General features: G+C 42.1%; 1 protein-coding gene across 2 annotated transcripts; it reads right to left on the reverse strand.

Annotated features, from left to right (window-relative positions):
* Positions 1–2130: 2130 nt before the first annotated feature.
* LOC138982591 (threonine synthase-like 2) lies at positions 2131–26156 on the reverse strand. 2 transcript variants are annotated; one of them, XM_070355916.1, is made up of 10 exons: positions 26104–26156; positions 18021–18267; positions 16906–17100; positions 16309–16461; positions 8767–8918; positions 8113–8179; positions 6874–7019; positions 6386–6511; positions 5863–6005; positions 2131–2897 (listed from the first exon to the last, which is right to left on the reverse strand). In XM_070355916.1, the coding sequence occupies exons 2-10, from the start codon at positions 18241–18243 to the stop codon at positions 2669–2671; spliced, it is 1434 nt and encodes a 477-aa protein (XP_070212017.1). In that variant the 5' UTR covers positions 18244–18267; positions 26104–26156; the 3' UTR covers positions 2131–2668. The 2 variants fall into 2 exon arrangements, with proteins under 2 accessions (XP_070212017.1, XP_070212018.1); XM_070355917.1 differs by having other exon boundaries at positions 25995–26130.
* Positions 26157–26308: the final 152 nt, after the last annotated feature.

The raw sequence follows: 26308 nt of genomic DNA on the forward strand, positions 1-26308 counted from the left end.
ACCATCATGTCGCTGGAGCAGGAAGTAGGACTCGTCGCTGAACCACACGTGTCTCCAGTGATTCCGGACGGTCCAGCGAAGGTGCTGGTTGCCCCACTGCACTCGGTTCTGGCGATGGCGGCGGGTGAGGACAGCTCCTCTGTGAGGTCTGCGAGCTCTCAAACCAGCTTCATGCAGGCGGTTCCGCACGGTCTGGTCCGATAATCGGTGTGGCCCGGGGAGAGCCTGGACAGAAGATGAGGCCGACAGGAAACGATTCCGGAGGTGGCGGAGCCGTATGAAGCGGTCGTGAGCAGCAGTTGTCGCCCTTGGTCTTCCCGCTCGTGGCAAGTCAGCAACGGAGCCAGTGGCTTGAAACCTGACCCACAGTCTACTGATGGTGCTCTGGGACACGTGGAAGTGCCTGGCGATTGCACTTTGACTTTGGCCTGCTTGTAAACGACCCAATGCAATTTGGCGGTCTTCTCTGCTCAATCGGGCCATCTTTCGTCGCTGAATTGTCGTCTGATTTCTTTGTGGCGAACAATCCGCTTTTATGGGTTTTGGAAGACATGGTGAGAGCTCAATATTCCCCGAGTTTCACGAGATTACACTGAAGCATGACGAGTGGTCATGCCAAATGAGCAATTTTGACATTGTAGCCACTGATAACGCATGCGTCACGTGCAGAGCTCACTTGTGGCAATGGACGAAAGGTCGACGACCAGATAAACATTTTCTGCAGTTTGGTGGATATCCTTGTAGCCATATAACTAAATTAACCAAATATTACAAGCTATGCGTTTCTTTTTTTGAACAGTATAGTTACAGAGATAAATGGCTGCAATATATCACAATGCAGCAATTCTTCTAAAGTATGAAACTTCCATTCTGATTCAGAAAAAAAATGGAGAAAATATTGAACCAGCTGGCTTTGCTGACAAATTGATTGTTTCAATCTTTGACTAGTATCATAGTTACAATTTTGATTACTGATATAATGCAACAACAGAGATAAAGGATGTCACAACCGCATGACTAGCAACATGAGTAAGTAAGTTGTGAAAGCGTAAATTTTGTTTGCTCCCTAGTTAAAAAATCAGCAATATTTCTAACAGACTTTTGCACTAAATTCGTCAAAGCTAGAGGTCTAGAATGGCATGACTAGATCAATTCACATATTGATAACTGCGGAAATTGATTTGTAAACTAATGGACGGGCTGTTAATGTCACATAATTTATGAGAAGACCTCTGAGCGGCTGGCATTCATTTAGTGTGTGGCATCACTTTCATGGGTCTGTAATGTGGGTGTGCCACCATTTTGGCCACTCGTAGTGAAAACAGTCTCATATTTTAATCCACATACTCTGTATATCTTTTTTCATAGTTGATTTTCAACTAAATCTGCTCAGTGTCATATAAACTGGTGAAAAAAAGTCACATCTTATTGACAACTTCCAGCACCTTATTTGTGGGTTCAAAAGTTTAAACTTCAGAACATGACAGCCTATGAAAACAAAAGTCACACAGGAATGCAACAGAATATTTTACTGGGCATGATAAACCAATCCTGTAGACTACAGTTATATTGTTTGTTTGTTTGTTTGTTTGTTTGTTCATGGGCTGAAACTCCCACGGCTTTTACGTGTATGACCGTTTTTACCCCGCCATTTAGGCAGCCATACGCCGCTTTCGGAGGAAGCATGCTGGGTATTCCAGCATTTTCGTGTTTCTATAACCCACCAAACTCTGATATGGATTACAGGATCTTTTTCGTGCGCACTTGGTCTTGTGCTTGCGTGTACACACGGGGGTGTTCGGACACCGAGGAGAGTCTGCACGCGCACACAAAGTTGACTCTGAGAAATAAATCTCTCGCAAAACGTGGGGACGAACTCACGCTGACAGCGGCCAACTGGATACAAATCCAGCGCGCTACCGACTGAGCTACATCCCCGCCCCGACTGCTGTTATATCAAAACAAATGAAAAATTACACAGGAATGTGTGCATAAAAGAAGACATTTCCTGGCACAGATTTTTATTTTTAGCGCTTTCTCTATTGGTGTCTTTTGATGTCTTTTGATGCACCGAGACATCATACACTTTCTTTGCAAGCTGCAGGATAAAACAAGAGCAAATACTGATGATACGTTGTAGACGGATGCCTGAATGTTTTTTATTAAAAGCCCCACAATGATGTGCTTGGCAAAATTTAAAAAAAAACAAACAAAAAAACACTTTCATGGAAGACTATTTATCAAGCATGTATGCCAATGCACAAGGTATAAACTACTATTCCTGTACATGTACTATCTGAATTATTTCTATTTATCCATATTTCTTTTTATGTCAGAATTATAGCTTAGAATGCAAAACCACAAAAGATTAGTTATTGGACCAAACAAAGCGAAACATTTTTGCATAATCAAACTTTTCAATTAGTTACAATTTGTGTTCTTTAATTCTTGATTTTGGAATGTTTGAAGTCTATCTGTTTTGATTTTCAAAAATATAGTGATGTCAAAAATTCATGTGTCTATGTTGACAGTAACAATATGGAAGACGGAGAAGGTATGGGAGGGGGGGGGGGGGGGGTGAAGAGGTTGGGGGGGCATTTACAAGCCACCCAAACTTAAGCCTTGTTTTGCCATGGACTTTTTCCATCATCAGTCGATCAATCCAAAACTAAGCCTTATTTCTGGCATAGAAATTTTCCGTCATCACTTCAATCCTGTGACGTAGGATTTTCTCCCAATTATCGGTAAGCTCCATGTCGGTGAAGTATGTTGGTGCCGATAACAGCTCCTTAATGCGTGGAGTGTCGATGGGTTGCAATCCAGTGGTTGAGATTGCCTCGCGGAACTTGAGAGGGGATGCTGTTGCCACGCACACTGATGGATGAGATGGGTCACGTCTGCAAAACAGCAGGTCTGTCTTTAAGCACAGTGAAACCCCCCTGTTAAAATCTTACAAAAATCAAGTCTCAGAAAGCAGGGTGTCGTAAAATAAACGTGCAGAGGTTATTAACAGGAAGTCTCAGGTCTTAAAATGTTGGCACTCTTTATTTTGGGGAGGGGGTGGGGGATGTTCTTAAAATAGGGGTTCCAGTGGGTATACGTAATTACTAATACACTTATGAACCCGGATACATATGAATAGATGTATCAAGCATCGTACAGTCAGTCGAACGCAGAAGAAGAAGAAGAAGATGTATCAAACTATGATTAAAGGCACAGTAAACCTCCTGTAAACCATCACAGATACTGTCGGGCTTTTACACACAGTACAAACACCCTTTCATTTAAACACTCACCGCTTGAGAACATCCTAGGTAAAGAGCGAGCAATTTTCAAAGAATTTATTTTTGCGTGGTTTATCTTACCCCTGAGCCATCGTGAACCCTTGTGATCCAGTTTCCTTTTTTTCACAATGTAGTCGTCAGTTTGTAATTTGAATGCGACTCGCTGTGAGCTTATCTGCAATAGCACGTTATTACAGCAGACTTCCACTAACTCGCGGTCCACTAAATCGCGAATTCGGCTATATCGCGGAGACCTCATGGACCCTGAAAAAACCCAGAACCGACCTTTAAAAAAAAAAATTAAAAAAAATATATATATAATTTAAAAAAAAAATTGTTTTTAACAAAATTAGTCACATAAAGGCCAAAAAATAGTACAGATCATGAAAAAATGTTCTATCATAGCCACGCTATCTCTCTCTGGGTCCGATGGCCTTTCATCATGCAGTAAATTGTCATTTCATCTTATCAGTCTCTCTCTCTTTCTCTCCCTCAGTCTCTCCAAATAGTGTTCTACATGTGTGTGTGTTTTCAGGTTGTGTACATTACGGGTTTATCGAGACCTGCGAGCAAAAGAAAAACAAACCTTTCACGCGCACGTGCCCCACTCAGTCAAGAACTGTCATGCCACGATCGGTATCGTCAAATTGGCCATGTACCTATAGAGGTTAAGTGTCTGACCAGTCAGTATGGCCAGTCAGGCGTGCAAGTTGAACACTCAAGTCCAGCTAATTGCGATCTCTGCTAGACGGTCCGGGTGGCCACAGGCGCCAGTCAAGTGCTTAAACTGCGCTTCAGTCTTCTGCAACCTAGTCAGGCATGCAATTTAACACTCGATTCCCGCTAATCGCGATCTCAGCTTGACGCCCCGGATTTTCTACAGGCGCTATGAAGTGCTTCAGCTTTTTGCGTTATAGCAGGTGGCAGAAAAAGCAAACAATCAAAGAAGAAATCTACATGCTTTCTGCGAAAGACAAAACGCGTGTCAACTCACTCACACAAAGCAAAACAAAACAAAAAAAGCTTATCCATGTAACTGACACATCTAAAAACGTAAACGTCAACCAATGATTTTGATCCACCAATCATTCTGATCTAACTATCGTTGGTGTCAAATAGTATGTTGTCAATATAAGACCAGCGCTAAACCCAACATGTATTCATTATGAGTCGGAGAAAAAAGAAAAGAAATCGTCATCTGCTGATAAAAGAAAACGTGTCATCGCAGTTAATCTTTTGAGAACTTAGTTGCCAACAGAAGCGTCACACTTGTGAGAAACGCTGTAACACATACACATGAACATTGTAGCACAACCACATGCCAGGCGTGCGTGCGCACACACACACATGCATGCACATACACACATGCACGCACACACCCACATGCACTCACACGGCAAACGCACACACGCCAACGTGACGCTCACAGGCTTTTTGTGACCAACAAGGGAAATAACCGCGTTTTTCTCTGACTCGGAAGAGAACGCGATTTCTTCCCTTTAATTGGACCCCAAACTGCATCGCGAATCGGATATAACGAGATCAAAAATCTTTGGACCCCAAAGACCGCGAGTTAGAGGAAGTCTGCTGTATGTACCTCTAAATCTAAATGAAACAAACGGCTGTGATTCACAAGAACTCTAGCGATGGGGACTGTTCAGAGGAACTGGCGATAGGCATAAACCGTCTTCTGCAACAAGAACCACGACCTTGCGTGACCCTGCTTCTGGGCTTTTCCTTTTTAAAACTTTTAAAACTTCGAATTGTACTGATCTTGTCTTGAAAAAAAAGAATTCTTTTATGATTTAAGAATGTATGTGTAACAAGCTGTCAATTTATTATTTAGATTTTAAAAGTTAGGTCTAGCGCCAAAACGCACCACAGTCCGATTTTGTTATCAGACAATCCGCAAAATTAATTCTTTGAAAATTGCTCGCTCTTTACGTTAGGCACCTAGGATGTTCCCGTTCGGTGAGCGTTCAAATGGAAGGGTGTTTGTACTTTGTGTAAAAGCCTGACAGTATTTGTGATGGTTTACGGGAGGCGTACTGTGCCTTTAACACTTCTGCAACAGAAAACTGGTGCAAAAGTGAGATTTATCACTTTAACATCACAGTGCAGAATGCTTGATCAGCCCCCCGCGGGTTAGGGGGAAGAATTTACCCGATGCTCCCCAGCATGTCGTAAGAGGCGACTAACGGATTCTGTTTCTCCTTTTACCCTTGTTAAGTGTTTCTTGTATAGAATATAGTCAATGTTTGTAAAGATTTTAGTCAAGCAGTATGTAAGAAATGTTAAGTCCTTTGTACTGGAAACTTGCATTCTCCCAGTAAGGTAATATATTGTACTATGTTGCAAGCCCCTGGAGCAATTTTTTGATTAGTGCTTTTGTGAACAAGAAACAATTGACAAGTGGCTCTATCCCATCTCCCTCCTTTCCCCGTCGCGATATAACCTTGAACGGTTGAAAACGACGTTAAACACCAAATAAAGAAAGAAAGAATGCTTGATCAAGATATTCCATCAGCTCCAGAAACCTTAATGTGTAACCCTGGGTCCTTCACTTTAAGACACTGACCCTGCGTCCAGTACGCTGTAGTGGTAGCCAGCTGCAGTAGCGGTGTGTGGACACAGCAAGTAGTTGTTTTCCTCCCAACATCTTTTTAAGATACGTTTGATTCCCTCGTCATCAATCACAAAGGTCTTGATCTCCGACTGCATCTGAAATCCACGTGGGAGAATACAGTTGACCCCCCCTTCAAGATCAGCTCCTAGCGTGTAGATGTCTTTGACAGATTCAAACTATCAATGTTCAAAATGTGCACACACAAAATCTGATACAATGGAGAAAAAGGGACCAAAGTTTGGAAACCTTCACACTGAAAACTCCCCCATGTGGCAGTAAAGTTCAAATTCTCGTGTATGTACATGTAGAGAAAAATGAAGGAAAACGATAACAACAACAACAACAACAGATTGTGAATAAAGACTCATGTGTTGTCGCAATAGCAGTTACACTTCAGGACTGTATTTCAGGAAACTGTGCAGTCTTTGAGAAAAATGCGCAAGAATGGCAAGCAACCAAATGAAGTCAGCTTTACCTGTGTGAGCAGTTGTTCAGGTATGGTGGTTTTGCCGCCCGTCTCCACCTCTTTCATCATCTGGCACACAAGCTCTGCGTTCCTGTCGGAGCACAGGTACCACACTCGTTCAAAGTTGTAGGCAAACTGCAACAATACTGAAAGTTCAAGCAAACTGCAGTAGTGGTTCATGCTGTAAATGATTAAATATCATTTAAAACAGTGCAAAAGAAAACCCTGTATATTGGAGTTTAAAAATAAGTTGTTCAGATGTATTAATTTTGCCAAAACAAATATCACACTCTGTAGAGTCCAAAAATGCTGAAAATGCAAACATCAGCACTGTCCATTTTGCCTTGCTGGCGATTTGAGTGCGAATCTTGAAAAGGAGTTTTCCTATACCCCACCACAATTGCAAAATTAAGCATCAAAGCCCATGTGTACCACATTTTTCCTTTGATCTTGCACACATAATGTCAGGTGATCAAATGTGAAAGTATAGTTCTCACCTGCATGTCCATAGCAGGGGCCAGGGAGGGCGTAACATCTCCCAGTTCGCACTTGCCCGTGGTGACCATGCGAGCCACGATGTCATTGGAGTTGACAGCACACACAAACTGTACTGGAAGCCCCATCCTTCTTGCTACCAGCCCAGCTGCAGAAAAAAAGAAAGAAAATTACAGGCAAATCGCTTTATGATTCACTCTCCCCTCATCTCTCGGGATGTCGATCTTTCCTTACAGAATACTTGAAGATAAAATTGACCAGTTGAAAAAAAATGAAGCAAAACTTCTGCAATACTATTACACAAACCTCTTTTGCATACACATGAATACCGTGCGGATAAACGTTTATCGCTGTGAGCGACGTGCCAGTTCAGTCTGCTGTGCGGGACTGGGTTTTGATGTTGGAAGATCTGTTTTTCGTAATTGTTCTTTTGCATTCACATTTCCATACCACCCCAGTGCGTTGTTGCTTTTGTACCAAATTTGATCCCCAATTGTAATATTCATTTGTGTTGAAGTTTGCAAATTGCTGAATTTTTGCAACCATACTCTAAAGAGTTATTACAGTTTAATAAAACTTTTCTGAAAAGTTCTAGTGCGTCCAACAAACTCATCAAAACACCATGATATTTTACACACTCTTTTGCAGTTGTGTTAACAATACTCGTGTCAAATTAAGAACAATACAAGGAGCCATTACAAAACTTGTTACAAAAACAAGGTTTTTACCCACATAGCCCATAAAAAATGACATCAAAACAAGCTTTTTGCGGCTTCTGATGCGGTTGACACCAGTCTTCTTCAAAATGGCAAAACAACACTGCTAGGCACTACAGCTGAACCAAATAAGTTTGTATGGGTAGAAAATGAGTTGTTCTTCCATTTGAGATCAAAAACAGGGTCACTCTGGCTAATTTTGATTTTTTGTGTATTTTAGTTTCTGCAAGTTTGCTTTTGTGAATTTGATTTCATGGGGGGGGGGGTGTCCTAGATCTCCGGTCCTCTGCATAAACACTAATTCATGAAAAATGAAACTGTATTTCATACGGTAGGGAGTGAATTACCTTTCTGGCGATATATTTGGTTTTAACAATTAACTGGCTGCGTCACAAAGATCTACAGCTAAATGTATATGCCTACTTTTTTATGACAGGTAGTGTAAAAAACTACAAATGTGTGTGTGTGTGGGGGGGGGGGGGTGAGTCTTAATGAAGGGTTCCACTGTTCTCATGTTTCACCTACCTGTAATGTTTCCTCCTCCTCCAGTGGGTACCACAACCTCCAGCTCTTTGTCACATGATGGACACATCTGTAATTTAAATCAAGCATGTACGCTGCTTACCTATGTTAAAACAAAAAGAATTGACATTGTTTGACAAGCATTAGACCAAAGACACATGCTGCTTACAAGATGCATTGTCATTGTTTGAAAAGATTGTAACAACCCCCATGAAAAGTAAAATTATTCTCTTACAGTGTGCCTTAAGTACACTTACATATATATGCAGATAAAATCACTAGGGCACTCTTAAAATAGGTGCACAGGTGAAACATGTACTCAAGATTCTTATTTTCTGTCTGCTTCTGTCCCCTCAAATAGACAAATTCCGAAAATAACTGTCGGGTTTGTATGGGTTGTGAAAGAGTGAATGCCCTTGCTTTTTACTCGGTCACAACATTTGAGGGGGCAATCACTAGCAAGGGGTGTGTCGGAAACACTTAGACAGGAGCACGTTTGAAGTTATTTGTCAGAGGCAAATCAAGGGTATTCACTCTTTCACAAACCCATACAAACTCGACGGAGTTATATTCAAAAATAGTCTATTCAGCTGCTAGACTGGTGTTACATTTACATGGAACATATTTTTGCCTCTTTACTGAAATATCGAAAGGTACCTTGAGGTAGGCGTAGTAAAAATGAGCGGTCTGAACCATGATCCTGGCCCAATTCAGGGAGTTGGCTGAACACAGGTTATACTTCTTCACGAATTCCACATCAGCAAACATCTTCCTGATTGGCTGATCTATGTCGTCTGATGTTCCGTCAGCTGTTGACATTCATAACCATCCCAACAGCAATCGGTTCAGACAAAGGTTTATTCCTGTCATATACATCGTCATTAAAATACACACTATTATTCAGAAAACAGCAACAAGGTTCAAGTTTAGTCCCTTCATTCCAAAGAAAATTCCCAATTTCTCTTCAAAAACAAACTATACAAATATATGTATCAAAACGTTACATAACTTATACATTCTCTTCAACCCTTATGAACAATGTGAATTTAAACAATACAATAATCATTATCAATACGCCATGCATATTCATGAGCATAATAGTCCTTTTTGCTGATCCTACAAGTCTCTTAAATAATGATGCCAGAGAAAGCACAGGGCGACCAACGACCTCTGCCACGGAAACACCCCGGCACCTGCGATGTCTTACGTGCGAGAAACATAACTAGCGTTGGCAGCGATAAGGAGCGTACGTGAGAAAAAGAGTGCGAAACCATGACAGTCTCTTGCAAGGAATGGCACTACGCTTACATCGACCATAAAACAACATTGTCCAGTCCAAGAATTAGAGACAAAGAAACGAGAGAGAGAGAGAGAGAGAGAGACAGACAGACAGACAGACAGGATGGTGTTTTCTGATTAGGTACACAAGACAAATGATGACAGAAACCATGTGTCTGCTGGGGGAATTTTGGGCAGAATTTTTTTTTCTCCAAAGAACCCAACTGGTGTAGTTTGGTGTCATCTTAGCTCCAAGTTTGCCATTATATTCAGTTTTTAGAACCATTTTTGCCTCCCCCATTTATTTTTTCGGCAGACACTTTTGCTTTTTCGGCGGAACAAAAAAAAAATTCGGCGGAAATTTGCCTTTCGGCGGACAATTCCCATACCTGGATAGTTATAGGCAGATATAAATCAAACAACCACAGTAAGAGGGAACAAGGACAGAACATTTCATACATCTGTATCTGTGCATTTGCATACATGTAAGATGATCCAATTAATAATTTAAGTGTATAGGGCGGGGATGTAGCTCAGTCGGTAGCGCGCTGGATTTGTATCCAGTTGGCCGCTGACAGCGTCAGTTCGTCCCCACGTTCGGCGAGAGATTTATTTCTCAGAGTCAACTTTGTGTGCAGACTCTCCTCGGTGTCCGAACACCCCCGTGTGTACACGCAAGCACAAGACCAAGTGCGCACGAAAAAATCCTGTAATCCATGTCAGAGTTTGGTGGGTTATAAAAACACAAAAATACCCAGCATGCTTCCTCCAAAAACGGCGTATGGCTGCCTAAATGGCGAGGAAAAAAACGGTCATACACGTAAAATTCCACTCATGCAAAAAAAACACACGAGTGTACGTGGGAGTTTCAGCCCACGAACGCAGAAGAAGAAGAAGAAGAAGAAGAAGAAGAAGAAGAAGAAGAAAGTCATACAATACAAGATGCTCCCCTGTAACCCCCCCCCCCCACATTCCTGTGGATTTTCCAGTCACTAAACATAGCCAGAGGAACCCCTAAGGTCATCTAGTTTTATCGTTGCTATAATTACGCGCTGCTGCTCCTGTCCGGTAAAACTGATGGATGCACGCACGTGGCAGCTATTGCTTTTGGTCAGGTTCACTGCACTGTCTGCTGCGTCTGCAAGCCCAAGTGTGTGTGTGTGTGTGTGTGTGTGTTGGATTGTGTGCATGCATGTGTGTATGAGCATGCAGGTATGCGGCGCGCGTTTGTGTGTGAGTCGATTTTTCTTTTCCTTTGTATTATATTGACATGTACTTTTCAATGTTCTATTATTTATTAGATTTTCGTATCGGTAATGTTGTAGTTTGTAATACTGTATGATTGCCGTTGACGATTGTCCTTTTATAGTCTCTATCTTTATGTCTTGGTTTAGCAGGGACAGATTGTAAGACTAGGTGTCAGCCTAAAATCTCCATCCTTAAGTAATAAAGTTTGTTTATTCGTTCCTTTGTTCGTTCTCTCTCCCTCACCTTCTCCTTGTCTTCGTTAGGAGTGATATGCTGGGCAATAAATCTGAATCATGGGGGCCCCGCTGGTTCGCGACACTGGCAAAAAAACAATAAACCTCAAAACATACTTATACCCATAAACCCCAAACATATTAACCGCATTACTGTTGCTTGTTTTCGTCTTCATTGCCTTCTCGTCTGTTTTATTCTCCTCCAGTCCAATCAAACTGGTTTCATTGGGAGTGGAACATGAACTTAGTGCCATGCTGAAAACACAATAGCTGTTAGTATTGTATTTACTCTGGAAATGTGCTTAAACTTAAGGAAAGTGGATTGATGCAAACAAGGTCCTGTGTTTGCTTGCTTTGCAAAGACCAGCTCGACCCGTTTCAGTCTTGGCCAAGCCAAACATTTGAAGTTTTGACTGATGGCGGGTTTCCAATGTGGAACTTTTAGCTTCAGGCCAACAGATTGACTAAATGTTTTAATATTGCTTCTCGCGTCTTATTTTTCCCCCTATTCAAATGACCGGTCGTTACCAGCAGTGGAGACAAAAAATCAACGTGATTAACGTACCAGTAATTAGGTACTTGTGCACTTTCTTTTATGTCTCTGTTCTGTATTCCTCTTTTTTACATTTAGTCAAGTTTTGACTAAATGTTTTAACGTAGAGGGGGGAATCGAGACGAGGGTGTGGTGTGTGTGTGTGTGTGTGTGTGTGTGTGTAGAGCGATTTAGAGAAAACTACCAGACCGATCTTCATGAAATTTTACATGGGAGTTCCTGGGTATTATATCCCCAGACGTTTTTTTCATTTTTTTGATAAATGTCTTTGATGACGTCATATCCGGCTTTTCGTGAAAGTTGAGGCGGCACTGTCACGCTCTCATTTTTAAACCAAATTGGTTGAAATTTTGGTCAAGTAATCTTCGACGACGTCCGGACTTTGGTATTGCATTTCAGCTTGGAGGCTTACAAATTAATTCATGAGTTTGCTCATTAAAGTTGTCATTAAAATCGATTTTTTGCAAACAGATTTAAAATTGATTGCATCGTATTCTTCATGACATTCTGAATCTATCTATCTATCTATACATATAATAAAAGAGAGTGTCTGTCTGTGTGTCTGTCTGTCTGTCTGTCTGTCTGTGGTCGCCATACCTCTGAGATGGCAAGAGGCAGGAACAAGATAGTGTTCACGTACACTCCCTAGGTGCCGCAGATGTGCACCTGGGTTTTAGTTTCTTGATTCACTGTTTCCTTTCTCAGATTATGGACCTCCCATTTATTGAATACAGCCTATATGGTGCAAGACCAGTTCAGTGCCTACTGTTCACCTGTAGCAAGCACATCATGCCAGTGATATTAGAGACTCGCTGTTGCTCCTATGAGGGGAAGAAATGAAGAATGAAAAATTAACTGGACAGTTCCGGAAATTTCTAGAAGGTAAGGCAGATAACTCTTTTTTGTCTGTGGTCGCCATACCTCTGAGATGGCAAGAGGCAGGAACAAGATAGTGTGCACGTACACTCCCTAGGTGCCGCAGATGTGCACCTGGGTTTTAGTTTCTTGATTCATTGTTTCCTTTCTCAGATTATGGACCTCCCATTTATTGAATACAGCCTATATGGTGCAAGACCAGTTCAGTGCCTACTGTTCACCTGTAGCAAGCACATCATGCCAGTGATATTAGAGACTCGCTATTGCTCCTATGAGGGGAAGAAATGAAGAACGAAAAATTAACTGGACAGTTCCAGAAATTTCTAGAAGGTAAGGGAGATAACTGTTCACCTGTAGCAAGCACATCATGCCAGTGATATTAGAGACTTGCTATTGCTCCTATGAGGGGAAGAAAATTTAATGAAGAATGAAAAATTAACTGGACAGTTCCGGAAATTTCTAGAAGGTAAGGGAGATAACTCTTTTTTGTCTGTGGTCGCCATACATCTGAGATGGCAAGAGGCAGGAACAAGATAGTGTGCACGTACACTCCCTAGGTGCTGCAGATGTGCACCTGGGTTTTAGTTTCTTGATTCATTGTTTCCTTTCTCAGATTATGGACCTCCCATTTATTGAATACAGCCTATATGGTGCAAGACCAGTTCAGTGCCTACTGTTCACCTGTAGCAAGCACATCATGCCAGTGATATTAGAGACTCGCTATAATTGCTCCTATGAGGGGAAGAAATAAAGAATGAAAAATTAACTGGACAGTTCCGGAAATTTCTAGAAGGTAAGAGAGATAACTCTTTTTTGTCTGTGGTCGCCATACCTCTGAGATGGCAAGAGGCAGGAACAAGATAGTGTGCACGTACACTCCCTAGGTGCCGCAGATGTGCACCTGGGTTTTAGTTTCTTGATTCATTGTTTCCTTTCTCAGATTATGGACCTCCCATTTATTGAATACAGCCTATATGGTGCAAGACCAGTTCAGTGCCTACTGTTCACCTGTAGCAAGCACATCATGCCAGTGATATTAGAGACTCGCTATTGCTCCTATGAGGGGAAGAAATGAAGAAAGAAAAATTAACTGGACAGTTCCGGAAATTTCTAGAAGGTAAGGGAGATAACTCTTTTTTTGTATCCAAACAAAGGAGGTAAAGCTAATGATAATGGGATAGCGAGCGTCTTAAATTGCTACAGGGCTCCGCTTACTCCCGGGCGAAGCCGGGCTTAACTAATGAATCTAAAAATATATACATATGTCATGTTTATTCTTAAACTTTGATCATAATTAACAAAAAAAGGTTAATTAGTCTTACGATTAAAATTTAAGAAATCGATCCAAAAATGATTAATCTTATTCTTTATCATTTCCTGATTCCAAAAACGTATAGATATAATAGGCTGTATTCAAAACAAGCTCAGAAAGTTAACACGAATACAGAAAAGCGCGCTTTCCTGCTTAGCACAATAGGCTACCACGCTATTCTGGCGTGTGCATATCACTGCGTTTTGCACGTGGGAGGTGAGCGATTTCCTTCTCGCGGGGATTGACGAAGTTGTACTGTCTTTGTGAAAAAAATACAGTGCGTTCAGTTTCATTCCGTGAGTTCGACAGCTTGACTAAATGTAGTAATTTCGCCTTACGCGACTTGTTTCATTTCTCCTTGACCCCTTGTGGCATTGCTTGTTACTAGTCGTTTAGTAAACGGTAATTGTTCACAGACCAAGTGTATGTATGACTAAATGAGGGCTGGGTGTTTAAAAAGACAGGGCTGAGAATCCTGTAACGAATGTTGTGCATCAAAGTTGACATGAATACCGACCTACACTACCTGCATGACCTTGACGGCGTCATTCAATGCTTTACTTTTGCGCTTAAAATTTCTGTTTTTCAAACACGTAGCCCCTGTAAAGTCATAAATACACTTGTTCTTTAGGACGCATGGGTGTAAGGCTGTCTGGCCCTCAGGTCCAGCAAGCACGTGTCAAGTACGTGTCAACATAAATTCTACTGACAGAGGGCTCTTATCAGGAGGCGGGTGATCGCCTGCTTACCGTTTTCTTACAGGCCTCGTATATAAACACTGAGTCACATAGGCAGGAGTGGGGTGAGGTGGGGAATAGGTCGCGTTGTGTGTGTGTGTGCGCGCGTGTGTATGTGCGTGTGTACGTGTGTGTGTAAGTGTGTGTATGCATGTGTGTGTGTGTGTTTTCCAGAATGTGACTGAAGAAAAAAAAAGAAGACGAGATGATGATGACGACGATGATGTTGATGATGATGATGATCAAAGGCTGAGAGAAAAAGAGAACGATTACTAAAACAAGAAGAGCAAAGCCCATACGACTCACATGCTTGACCTTGACCTTTACATGACCTTGACCTTCAGGGTCAAGGTCAAATAACTAAACCTAGCATGGAACACAAAGCTGTTAATTCAAGACATAGGAAGTACAATGGTGCTTATTGGCTCTTTCTACCATGAGATATGGTCAGTTTTAGTGGTTCACTACCTTATTTTGGTCACATTTCATAAGGGTCAAAGTGACCTTGACCTTGATCATATGTGACCAAATGTGTCTCATGATGAAAGCATAACATGTGCCCCACATAATTTTTAAGTTTGAAACAGTTATCTTCCATAGTTCAGGGTCAAGGTCACTTCAAAATATGTATACAATCCAACTTTGAAGAGCTCCTGTGACCTTGACCTTGAAGCAAGGTAAACCAAACTGGTATCAAAAGATGGGGTTTACTTTGCCCTATATATCATATATAGGTGAGGTATTCAATCTCAAAAACTTCAGAGAAAATGGGAAAAATGTGAAAAATAGCTGTTTTTTAGACAACATTTATGGCCCCTGCGACCTTGACCTTGAAGCAAGGTCAAGATGCTATGTATGTTTTTTGGGGCCTTGTCATCATACACCATCTTGCCAAATTTGATACTGATAGACTGAATAGTGTCCAAGAAATATCCAACGTTAAAGTTTTCCGGACGGACGGACGGACGTCCGGACGTCCGGACGTCCGGACGGACGGACGGACGGACGACTCGGGTGAGTACATAGACTCACTTTTGCTTCGCATGTGAGTCAAAAAAACAAAAAAACATCAGCATGTACAACAACAACAACAACAACAACAACAACAACAACGTGGAAGAAGGGAAGGAGCGATCAGACAATCGCAGCTCCGTAGCTAGTCTGTGCTTGCAAAAAGTTGGCTGTTTGAATGGGATAAACAACAACAACAACAACAACAACAACAACAACAACAACAACAACAACAACACAACAACAACTAGCATTGAGATGAAAAGTGGAAGAAGAGGAGGAGTGGCCAGTCAGGCACTGCTCCGTAGCTAGTCTGTGCTTGCGAAAAGTTGGCTGTTTGAATTGGAGTATTATAAACACTGTAAATGAGACCGTGGCCCGAATGCCCTTTTCTTGTGAATCTTGACGCCAGGTCCAGTCAGTCTGACCTCGGCATTTCCTGTGTATGTTATTTTTCGCATCCACTGTTTAGACAATCAAATTTTCTATGCCCCAGATATTCAGACTGCACTGTGGTAACAAAAAAGTGGGACAGTACCGTCCTACCCTCCCCTCCCTCCCTTATCCTTCCTCCACTCTTGCAAGAAAGGTAAGTGTGATAGAAATTCCCCTGGAAGGGAGAACTCGTTATGTAGTTTTGGTATAGATCTGCAGGTTGAAATGTCTGCAGCTTGTCTGTTCACAAACGTGATCACGGGAAATATTAATTACAATTTGGCGGGGGATGCAAACTGACAAACCGCATGGTGTTTCGTTTGGCTGGCAACACTAAAAGGTATATGTAGGCATCTGTGAGTGTGAGATAGTTGTGGGAAGCTCCTGGCTATTTATATCATAATCTGCGACAAATCAACAAATCTTTGCTCTCCATACTGTGACATAGGCACTGCATCTTTAAACCAGGGGGTCTCAAATGGCGGGGAGAGGGAGGAGGGTCCACTGTATTCATACCTCTGTAGACAAAAACGTTATCCTCCTTGACTGTGGTCATCTGTAGTTCCTGTATCTGTGTGCACCTGTTGCGAGGCAGAATCACCACGATGTCCACCCACTTCAGGGAACGCACAGCCTCTATTGCTGCACTACCGGTGTCTCCTGATGTGCCTGTGTCAACAACATGTTCTGTTCAGTACCAAACATGACAGCTCATTATGCAATGTCACAAGCAAATACACACACACACACACACACATACAAACATGCACACACACTCCTATTTCTTTTGCAAACTACTTTCTGATTGGAAATCAAATACCCTCATAAAATACACAAAAGCACAGTAAAGACATGCACTCAAATGCACACACATTAAATTGACAACTGGAACAAACAGTTTTTACATTACAGCTTTCCAGTGCATACTGACCCCCTTCACAAAATACAGCCTTCAACCCTTTCAATAAATATACAGCTCTACACACAAGCCTGGTTTTTCGTGGGGGGAAATGCAAACAAGGGGAAGGTTTCACTTTGTCAGACTTTTTGCACATGGTACTCTATAATTTTGCGTGTCAGGCCTATGCCTAAAGCTGTATGCAGCGGACTAACCCACGACAATCGTGAGATGCTTCTGTCGCTTGTTGAGGAAGTAGTCAAACAGCTGTCCCAGCACGGACATGGCCAGGTCTTTGAAGGCCCAGGTGCGGCCATGAAACAGCTCAAATATGTTCAGGCCACCGGACAGGTGTGCAATCGGGGCAATTTCAGGTGTGTCAAAGGTCAACAGGGCCTTGTCCACGAGCTCTGAAACATTGTCCTGTCCAGGTGATTGAAGTCAAAGTGTGCCTGTAACAACACACATTACAAATCCTTGTGCTCCATGCAGGGGAATCCCCCTTTTAAGACCCCCGAATTTAAGACTATACCTTCCTACTAAGACCTGATTTTCTCAAACTCATTTCTGTTCATAACCTCTGTAAATGTACCCCCATTTTATGACCCCCTCCTTTTTAAGACCTGATTTTCTTAGATTTTTAGAGGTCTTTCTTTCTTTCTTTATTTGGTGTTTAACGTCGTTTTCAACCACGACAGTTATATCGCGACGGGGAAAGGGGGGGGAGATGGGATAGGGCCACTTGTCAATTGTTTCTTGTTCACAAAAGCACTAATCAAAAATTTGCTCCAGGGGCTTGCAACGTAGTACAATGTATTACCTTACTGGGAGAATGCAAGTTTCCAGTAAAGGACTCAACATTTCTTACATACTGCTTGACTAAAATCTTCACAAAAATTGACTATATTCTATACAAGAAACACTTAACAAGGGTAAAAGGAGAAACAGAATCCGTTAGTCGCCTCTTACGACATGCTGGGGAGCATCGGGTAAATTCTTCCCCCTGACCCGCGGGGGTGGGGGGAGCATCGGGTAAATTCTAACCCGCGGGGGGTTTTAGAGGTCTGAAAAGGGGGGTTCCACTGTAATCAAGTTTCTTTTCTTTACTTCATGTGTACTTTTGTTTTGTTGTTGTCGTTGTCTCATTTAATTTTTAATTTTCTCATGATCCCAGTCAATAAGCGACATTGCTCATTCCCTCTTCCCCACCTTTGCCCAAATTCACAGCTCACATTTAGCAGCAGTATTACACCTGAGCACTAGAACCCATGGTTGCTCAAGTACAATCCTTACTCATAGCAATGAAATACTAAATAAAATTCACACTTACTTTCAAGATCCCCAAAAGAAAGCTCTTCTTCGGACACAAAGAAGGGAACAATTTTTAGCACCACGTCTCTGTATGACAACCCGGCCCATGACTTCAGCGTTTCCAGGGAAACGGTAGGAATAATCTCTGGAAGCGCCATGCCTCCATCTTCCAGAAAACCTGAAAACAAGACTTCTTCGAACGAAAGCCCCTGTACCCTGCCGCGTGTACTGCAGTACTTCATTTTGTGCTGTTAGCTGCCAGTGACCTGCAAAATATAATTCATAAAATTGAAGTGAAACAAACTGCATATATCAATTAATAACAAAACTTTGCTCTGGAAGAAAATAACACAACTTAAAAAAACATCAATTAAAAAAAAGTACACATCAGTCATCAGAAAAGCCGACAGCACTCCAATTAAACTGATAAAGAAATGGTGTTAACCATGCTTTCAAAAGGTAGGGGAGAGAAAACATGAGATAGAAAAGAGTTGTAGCTGGACTTTCACAAATGACTTGTGTATATATATATACTTACAAGAGAGTGGAAGAAGAGAGGATTAAAAAGAAGCATGGACAGACATACAGTCAGACAGGCAAGCAGACAGACAGTCAGGCAGTGCATATATATGGACAGATCAGACAACAGTATCACACTATGGAAAACAGCAATGCAAATACATTTATTTAACAAGAGGGAGATGAAATACTCACTAACACGACGTACGTACTACACAAAGCTAATACTTTGCTGCAAGTTTGTTTGTTTGTTTGTTTATTTGTTGCTTAACGTCCAGCCGACTACGCAGAGCCATATCAGGACGAGGAAGGGGGATGAAGGGGGCCACTTGTCAAGCGATTCCTGTTTACAAATGCACTAACCCATTACTTGTGTCCCAGCAGGCTTTAGTAAAACTAAATTAATACCTACTGGAAGATTACCAGTTTCCAGTATGTTAAAATAGGCTTAACCTATCTACTGCTGGACTTACATCAGAACACTAACAGATTAAACTATACATGAATCGCGAGACAAGCGGCAAGAGAAGAGATTTTTGGAAAAAATACAGGTGAATGAGCAAGAAGGCAGAAAAAGGAAAAGAATTCATGAAGAAAAAGAGAGCATGACAGGAAAGAGGAACCAAAAATCTACCTAACAGCAAACTAGAAAGCTCCTGCGGTTCCAAAAACAGGAGGGGCCTTTAATTTCATAACCGTAGTGCCCCACTGCGGGATTTGCTGCAAGTGTTGAGCTCGGTTCAGAATCAGCTAACAAGGTCATATGATGATAACTGATTAACACTGCTGTTACTTATCCCCAGTGTTCACTACAGTACAAAATGCTTTCCATTCTGATTCTGTTATGTAAACCATGTACACGACAAGCATACATCTATATATACGACTAGTGTCTGTCTGTCTGTCTGTCTGTTTGTGTATTTGTGTATTCGCCATGCACGGCCAAAGTTCTCGATGGATCTGCTTCAAATTTGGTGGGCTTATTCAGAGAGACCCCGGACACAACCTCATCGATGAGATATTTCAACACGTGCTCTCAGCGCGCAGCACTGAACCGATTTTGGTTCCACCTCAGCTATTTTGGTTCCACCTCAGCTACCCGGGCCCCCATACCGACACACCAAAGCCAAAGTTCTCGGTGGATCTTTTTCAAATTTGGACACCGTATTCAGCTACACCCCGGACACAATATCATCGATGAGATATTTCAACACGTGCTCTCAGCGCGCAGCGCTGAATCGATTTTGGTTTTTGTGTTCATTTCACCATTATAAGTAACTCTTCCTTATCTTCTCATATTCTCCAGGTTTTCAGCGTTTACCTCCCTTCCTTCGTAATGGTGCACTATAGTGTGAGTGGAGCGTCTTCGGATATTCCCGGCGTTCTGTTACTGTTACTATTTTTAGAAGGTCAACGCAGTATCCAGAACGTAAATTGGACCCGTAAATTATCCTCACTGTAAAAGTGCAAAGGTCGAATCAATTTATAGCCACGCGAAAAATACACTGTCATCTATCTCTCTATAGATACGGCTTCTCTGTGTTTTTGTGTGTGTGTGTGTGTGTGTGTGTGTCTCTATGTGAGCAACACCTGTGCATTGTTCAGTTCTGTTTGTGATGTGGTCTGGCGGCTTTTGTGTAAATTTATGTACTGGCCTTCCTTATAGAAGCCATAACTTGCTCAGTCCTGTTTGAGTGGAGTTCGCCTCCAAAGGTGATTAACACGGTTACATTCGTCGACAAGGATGGGACTCGATATGGTCAGGAATGGCATTATGGCCACTGAATCATTTTCGTGCTGTTCCCATTCCACGAATCTGGGAGGGACCTAAGCTTGGCGGGTCCATTGTTCGGACCCGGCGAAGCCGGCGTACGGCTCTAAGTACTTCTTCCCGGCGAAGCCGGCTACCCGGCGAAGCGGGTATTCATCTAGTATATAATATATATGCAGCATATCATATTCAGGTATCGGTGACCTGCATGGTGACCACTGGGCACATGCAGTAGCGATGATATTCAATTTGTAAATTGCCCGTGGTGAACATGATATATATATCCTTTCTTTGGGCATATGTCAATCAGTGAGATTTTGAATATAATACCTAACCTTGACCCTTGACCTGGTCTACATACCACACACAACACAAACCAGTCACCTATTTTTACCCCCCCAAAAAAACCCACCACCACCCGTTTTCTTTGGATACACACTTTATCTACATACGTGCCGACACAATGTTGATCATTGCTTCAATACTTTGAAGCTGTTGCTTGGATAATAACCCGGTAAAATTAGTATTTCGGTGTTTAGTCAAATGTCAGGGGCCGATCAGTTCATTTTATGGGGGGGGGTTCCAAAAGTATATTGTGAAGATATGTGTGTGAAGGCGCGAAGCGCCGAGCTGACGGCGCGAAGCGCCTAGCTTGCTAGGGGGGGCCGGGGGTATGCCCCCCCGGAAAATGTTGAAAAAAAGGATGCAAAATGGTGCAATCTGAGGATGATCATTACCAGTTTCAGGCAGCAGATTTTGTCACTGATTAATACCCCAAAAATTGAAACTCAAACCAAAAAAACACACAAAAATATTTTTATTTTTTGGCTGGGGGGGGGGGGGGGGGTCCGGAAACCCCAGAACCCCCCCCCCCCCCCTCGTCCGCCCCTGAATGTTAGTTTCTATCACACACGCACACACGCACGCACGCACAGACAGACAAAAGTTAGAATCGCATAGACTACACTTACGTGAGCCAAAAAGTAGTGAACAAGAATTGAGTTTATTCATGGATAAATAATACGGAGTGGCTAACGGCACGATATCGTTTGGCTAGCAAATATATGCTAGCGGCACGATATCGGATATAAAGCAAATTCGAGGGCTTGGATGCTAGCGAAACGATATCGTACGCGAAGCAACTGTGAGAGCTTGGATGCTAGCGAAACGATATCGGATCCTTTCTTGTTCTCACAATCAACATTTTCATTGGCATAGGCATAGGGAGTTTTTGTTGTTGTTGAGTTGAGCATTTATTTCCGTCACTTCCGGTTTATGAGAAAAATGTTCCGATCCCAGCGCGGCTCTCTCTCTCTCTCTCCCACCCCTCCCTCTCCTCACATTGAGTTTCTCTGCCTCCTTGACATGTGTGTGTGTGTGTGTGTGTGTCATGGATGTGGGTGTATGTACGTCCGTCTCTCTCTCTCTCTCTCTCTCTCTTTCTCTTTCGTTGTTAATATTGGTGTGTGTGTGTGTTTTAGTGAGTGTGTGTGTATGTGCGATGGTGTGTGTGAGTTTGTGCGTGTGTACGTGCGTGTGTGTGTGCGTGCGTCAGTGTCATGGATGTGGGTGTATGTACGTCCGTCTCTCTCTCTCTCTCCGAGGCTCTCTCTCTCTCAGTCTCTCTCTCTCAGAGTCTGTCTCTCTCTCTCAGAGTCTCTCTCTCTCTCTCTCTCTCTCTCTCTCTCTCTCTCTCTCTCCCTCCCTCTCTCAGACTACAGGCTGTTGAGAACTGCTGAATGAGTAGATCTCGGGTTGAGAACTGCTGAATGAGTAGATCTCGGGTTGAGAACTGCTCAATGAGTAGAGTCTCGGGTTTTAAAATAACAACGCTCGGACTGTGTCGTCTGAAAACTGCTCAGTTGAGAACTGCACAATGAGTAGATCTCGCGGCGTTTTAAAATAACAACGCTCGGACTGTGCCGTGTGAAAACTGCTCAATTGAGCAGTTATCTTTCGTAACTGTGTTAACACAAGACCACTGGGTATATATAATGATGGACAAACTGCTCGAGGTCAGGAAAGCAGAATTCTCATCAAGTTTCGCGCCTTTGACATGAAGACAAAATGCACATCATCTTCAAGAGAAGAATGTGTTCAGTTTGCTCATAGTGTGTGCACGGCGTTTGCTGCCAAGCACATATCCGAGCAAATACAACTATCTACAAAGTGCGTAGTTGAAGAGAGTGAAGGAAGTTACAAGGTGACAAGCGAAGGAGGTCAGTCTCATGAATGTGAGGTGGGGTCCTGTACATGCAGCTCTGTTGTCAATTTCAACTTACCATGTCGGCACATGATTGCCATACGTCGGCACTTGAACCTTAGAATCTTGGAAACGGACATGATCCCTGCTCGTTGGACGAAACAGTACTTCAACGACATTCAAAACATCAACTTGCCAGATCATTCTGTGGTTGGTACGCAACCGTGTCAACAATCAAAAGTCAAACCGGGTTGGGTCAAATTCAATGAAGCCCAGACTGTATGCAAAGACATCTGTTCGTTTTTAGTTAACTCTGGTGCAGATGATTTCCGAAAGAAATTACAACTTCTGTGCCAAGTACGTGACCTTGTAAAAACAGGAAAGGATTTTGTCGTTGTTGAAGTCTTTGCAGAGAATCTGGGAGAAAGTGTTGATGAAGTTAGACAACAAGGCGCACAAAATCACGGAGAAACTGATAAAGTTGAAGCGTTTGCGGAACAAGATACAGAGCGCGGCGCGCTAAATCATGGAGAAAGTGACGAAGGTCGTTTCGATCAAGTTACAAACGACCGCAATGTTGAAGTGACGGGAACATGTCAATACGTCCCAGTACCATTACGTCCCAGTACCATTACGTCCCAGTACCATTACGTCCCAGTACCATTGCGTCCCAGTACCATTGCGTCCCAATACCATTGGGTCCCAGTACCATTGCGTCCCAGTACCATTACGTCCCAATACAATTACGTGCCATTGCGTCCCCGTACCATTAGGTCCCAATACTAGTGAATTTAATTTCTGAGATGTTACTGTAGCAGTGTAGCGACACGTTTTGTAATAAAAGTGCGTTTTGTAATAAATTTATTACAAATCGTGTTCGGATTACACAATTTTTATTACAAAACGCGTTCAACACGATTTGTAATAAAAATTGTGTCGGTACATAGCAGTATTTCACAAATAAAAATAAAATAAAAAGATGTGTACCGGTTAGTCGAGATGAGGTGAAGTGAAAAAAAATAAAAATAAATAAATAAATAAATAAATGTTTGTTTATGGGAGAAAAAAATTCCTTCACGATATAATCAGAAACTGTAAAGGATATTGCATGTCAGTGTGTTTGTTTTGAGGCGCTCCTTGCTTTTCTTACAGGTTTTCTGAGGTAACCATATTCTTTCTTTTAAAATGAACTGAAGCACGCTAACCTAAACCGAAGTGTAAAATTAATATATGCTTTAGCGGTGCTCGACACAAAGAAAAATACCGAAACAGTACAGTACACCGCTTTGTATTCCACTGTATGTAATCGAGCATGACATGACTGTAGGCTTATTTACTGAGTAGACGATGTTTAGTCGTCATCATCATCATCATCAACATCAACAACAACAAACAACAACAACAACTTTTTTCTTTTTTTTTACAAAACACAATAGAAAAGAGAAAAAAATAAATGTGTCAAGTAAGTGCATATACAGGCTTCAACATTATTGCTACGTAAATTTATGCAATCTTGAAGCTTGAAATTACTCGGATAATATAAGGTAAGATACTCCGTACTTATAAAATCCACTGTTCATTTTCATCCTTTCGCTGACCTACTCTGTCGTACAATATCCATGCCACACACACACACACACATACACAGACACACACACACAGACAGACACACAGACACAGACACAGACACACACACACTGCCCACCGCAGCGTTCAAGCATTGCTCAAGTAACAATTGTGTTGGGACGTAATGGTACGGGGACGTAATGGGATTCCTTTATGGGACGTATCGAGATGCAATTTTCATGGGACCTATCGACACGCAATTTTGTTGGGACGCAATGGTACGGGACGCAATGGCACTGGGACCCAATGGTATTGGGACCCAATGGGATTGCTTAATGGGACGCAATGAGACGGCATTTTTTTGGGACGCAATGGTACTGGGACACAATGGTACTCGGACGTATTGGCATGACCCCGAAGTGACTGCTGATGTTCATGCCGAGTTTCAAAGGGATCACGAAAGTCTCGAGGTGGAAGTTGAAGAGAGAGAGTCAAATGTTGGAATAATGGACCAACTCTCGTCGTTAAAAGACACAATTCTGCCACCGTTAAAAGCCATGAAGAAGGGACGACCAGCAGGATCACTGCAAACCGTGATTGGGCTGCCAAAGGCAAAGAAGCGTAAAAGGCAAAAAGAAAAATTGAAGTGTGCCAAGAAAGTAAAGGTGGTCACTCATGCAGAGTATGCTCTTCGACTGATTGTGGATGAAAACCTGGTGAATTCTGTGATGAAAGAAAATTTGAAAGTTGAAGAAGAGATTGTGCCAGAAAAGGTGTCAATGTGATCAAGACTTTGATGTTGCTAATTCTGTGATTTCGACTTTACTATTATTGTTGGGATCTTCAGATTAAATCTTAATTCATTTTATACTTCTGGTAACCTGTTTATATTGTTCGGATCTTCAGATTAAATCTTAATTCATTTTGTACTTCTTTTAACCTGTTTATATTGTTCGGATCTTCAGATTAAATCTTAATTCATTTTATACTTCTTTTAACCTGTTTATTTGTGTGTGTGTGTGTGTGTGTGTGTGTGTGTGTGTGTGTGTGTGTGTGTGTGTGTGTGTGTGTGTGTGTGTAAGATCTGCGGATCAATAACACCAGCAAAAACAATAATTGACCTCTAAACAATAAAATACACACCCCCCAATACATTTGTTTGGGGGCTATGGTCCCCCCTGCTCCGCCGTCAGTGCTGTACGAGTATATAGAGTTGGAGCCCACTTTTTACTGGGGGTATAATAATAATAATAATACTGTTATTTTATAGCAGGATAAACCAGAGTTTTAAGGCTACGGTCTCATCCAGCTTTACAAATCCACACACACACAAAATAATAGATAAATAAAATATATACATATATAAGAGATATAAAAATCAAACATACACATATCGCGGGATTCACCAAGACACCATGTGAAGCCGGGTACGTCATACATTACTAAAGTGACGTGACCGCTGAGGATGTATGACGTACACCACACTCTTGCCTGGTTATCGATCGTAGGATACAAGTTCAAAGTGTTTTCGTGATTCGTGTCGTTAGCATATTTGCTGGTTGAAGACCAAGCAAAACGATATCGTGCCGCTAGCATATATTTGCTAGCCAAACGATATCGTGCCGTTAGCAGCCTAACCAAACGATATCGTGCCGCTAGCATATATTTGCTAGCCAAACGATATCGTGCCGTTAGCAGCGGCCTAAATAATAACAACAGCTTTTATAACATCAGGATATATATAATCAGAGACATAGATAGATGTTCAATATATTCATCAAAGTCGAATTTTATTTTAAGAATTTGGATATATTCATCAGACCAAAACTGAAAATCACTGTCCCTTGGAAACATTAATTGGAAGTGAACGGAAACACTTTCTGTTGGTGCAGATTAGAAGAGCACCGTGCCACCCTCAGCCCTCATGCACCCACCCGTGTCAAGTGCCTGTGGTTCAAGCCCTTCAACAGAACTGTACCTCGTTTACATTTGGCTACAAAGTCACCACCAAACCATTAATAATTAAAGGCAAGCACTATTTACGAAATCAGTGCACGCTGCAACCGCTTGGTCTTCTCAGAACAACTGCGTCGACGTCAAATCAAAGAAATCGCTGCTCTAGGTCCGACGAGTCGGTCGGGGTGACGAACGGCGAAGGCTCCTCGACCGACGAGCACGAGAGCCGTGGAAGTCGGACGAGGAGCCTTGGAACACTTCGACCGATTCGTCGGATGTCGAGACACTACTC

Source organism: Littorina saxatilis, linkage group LG12 (genome assembly GCF_037325665.1).
Source record: "Littorina saxatilis isolate snail1 linkage group LG12, US_GU_Lsax_2.0, whole genome shotgun sequence".
NCBI lineage: Eukaryota > Metazoa > Mollusca > Gastropoda > Littorinimorpha > Littorinidae > Littorina > Littorina saxatilis.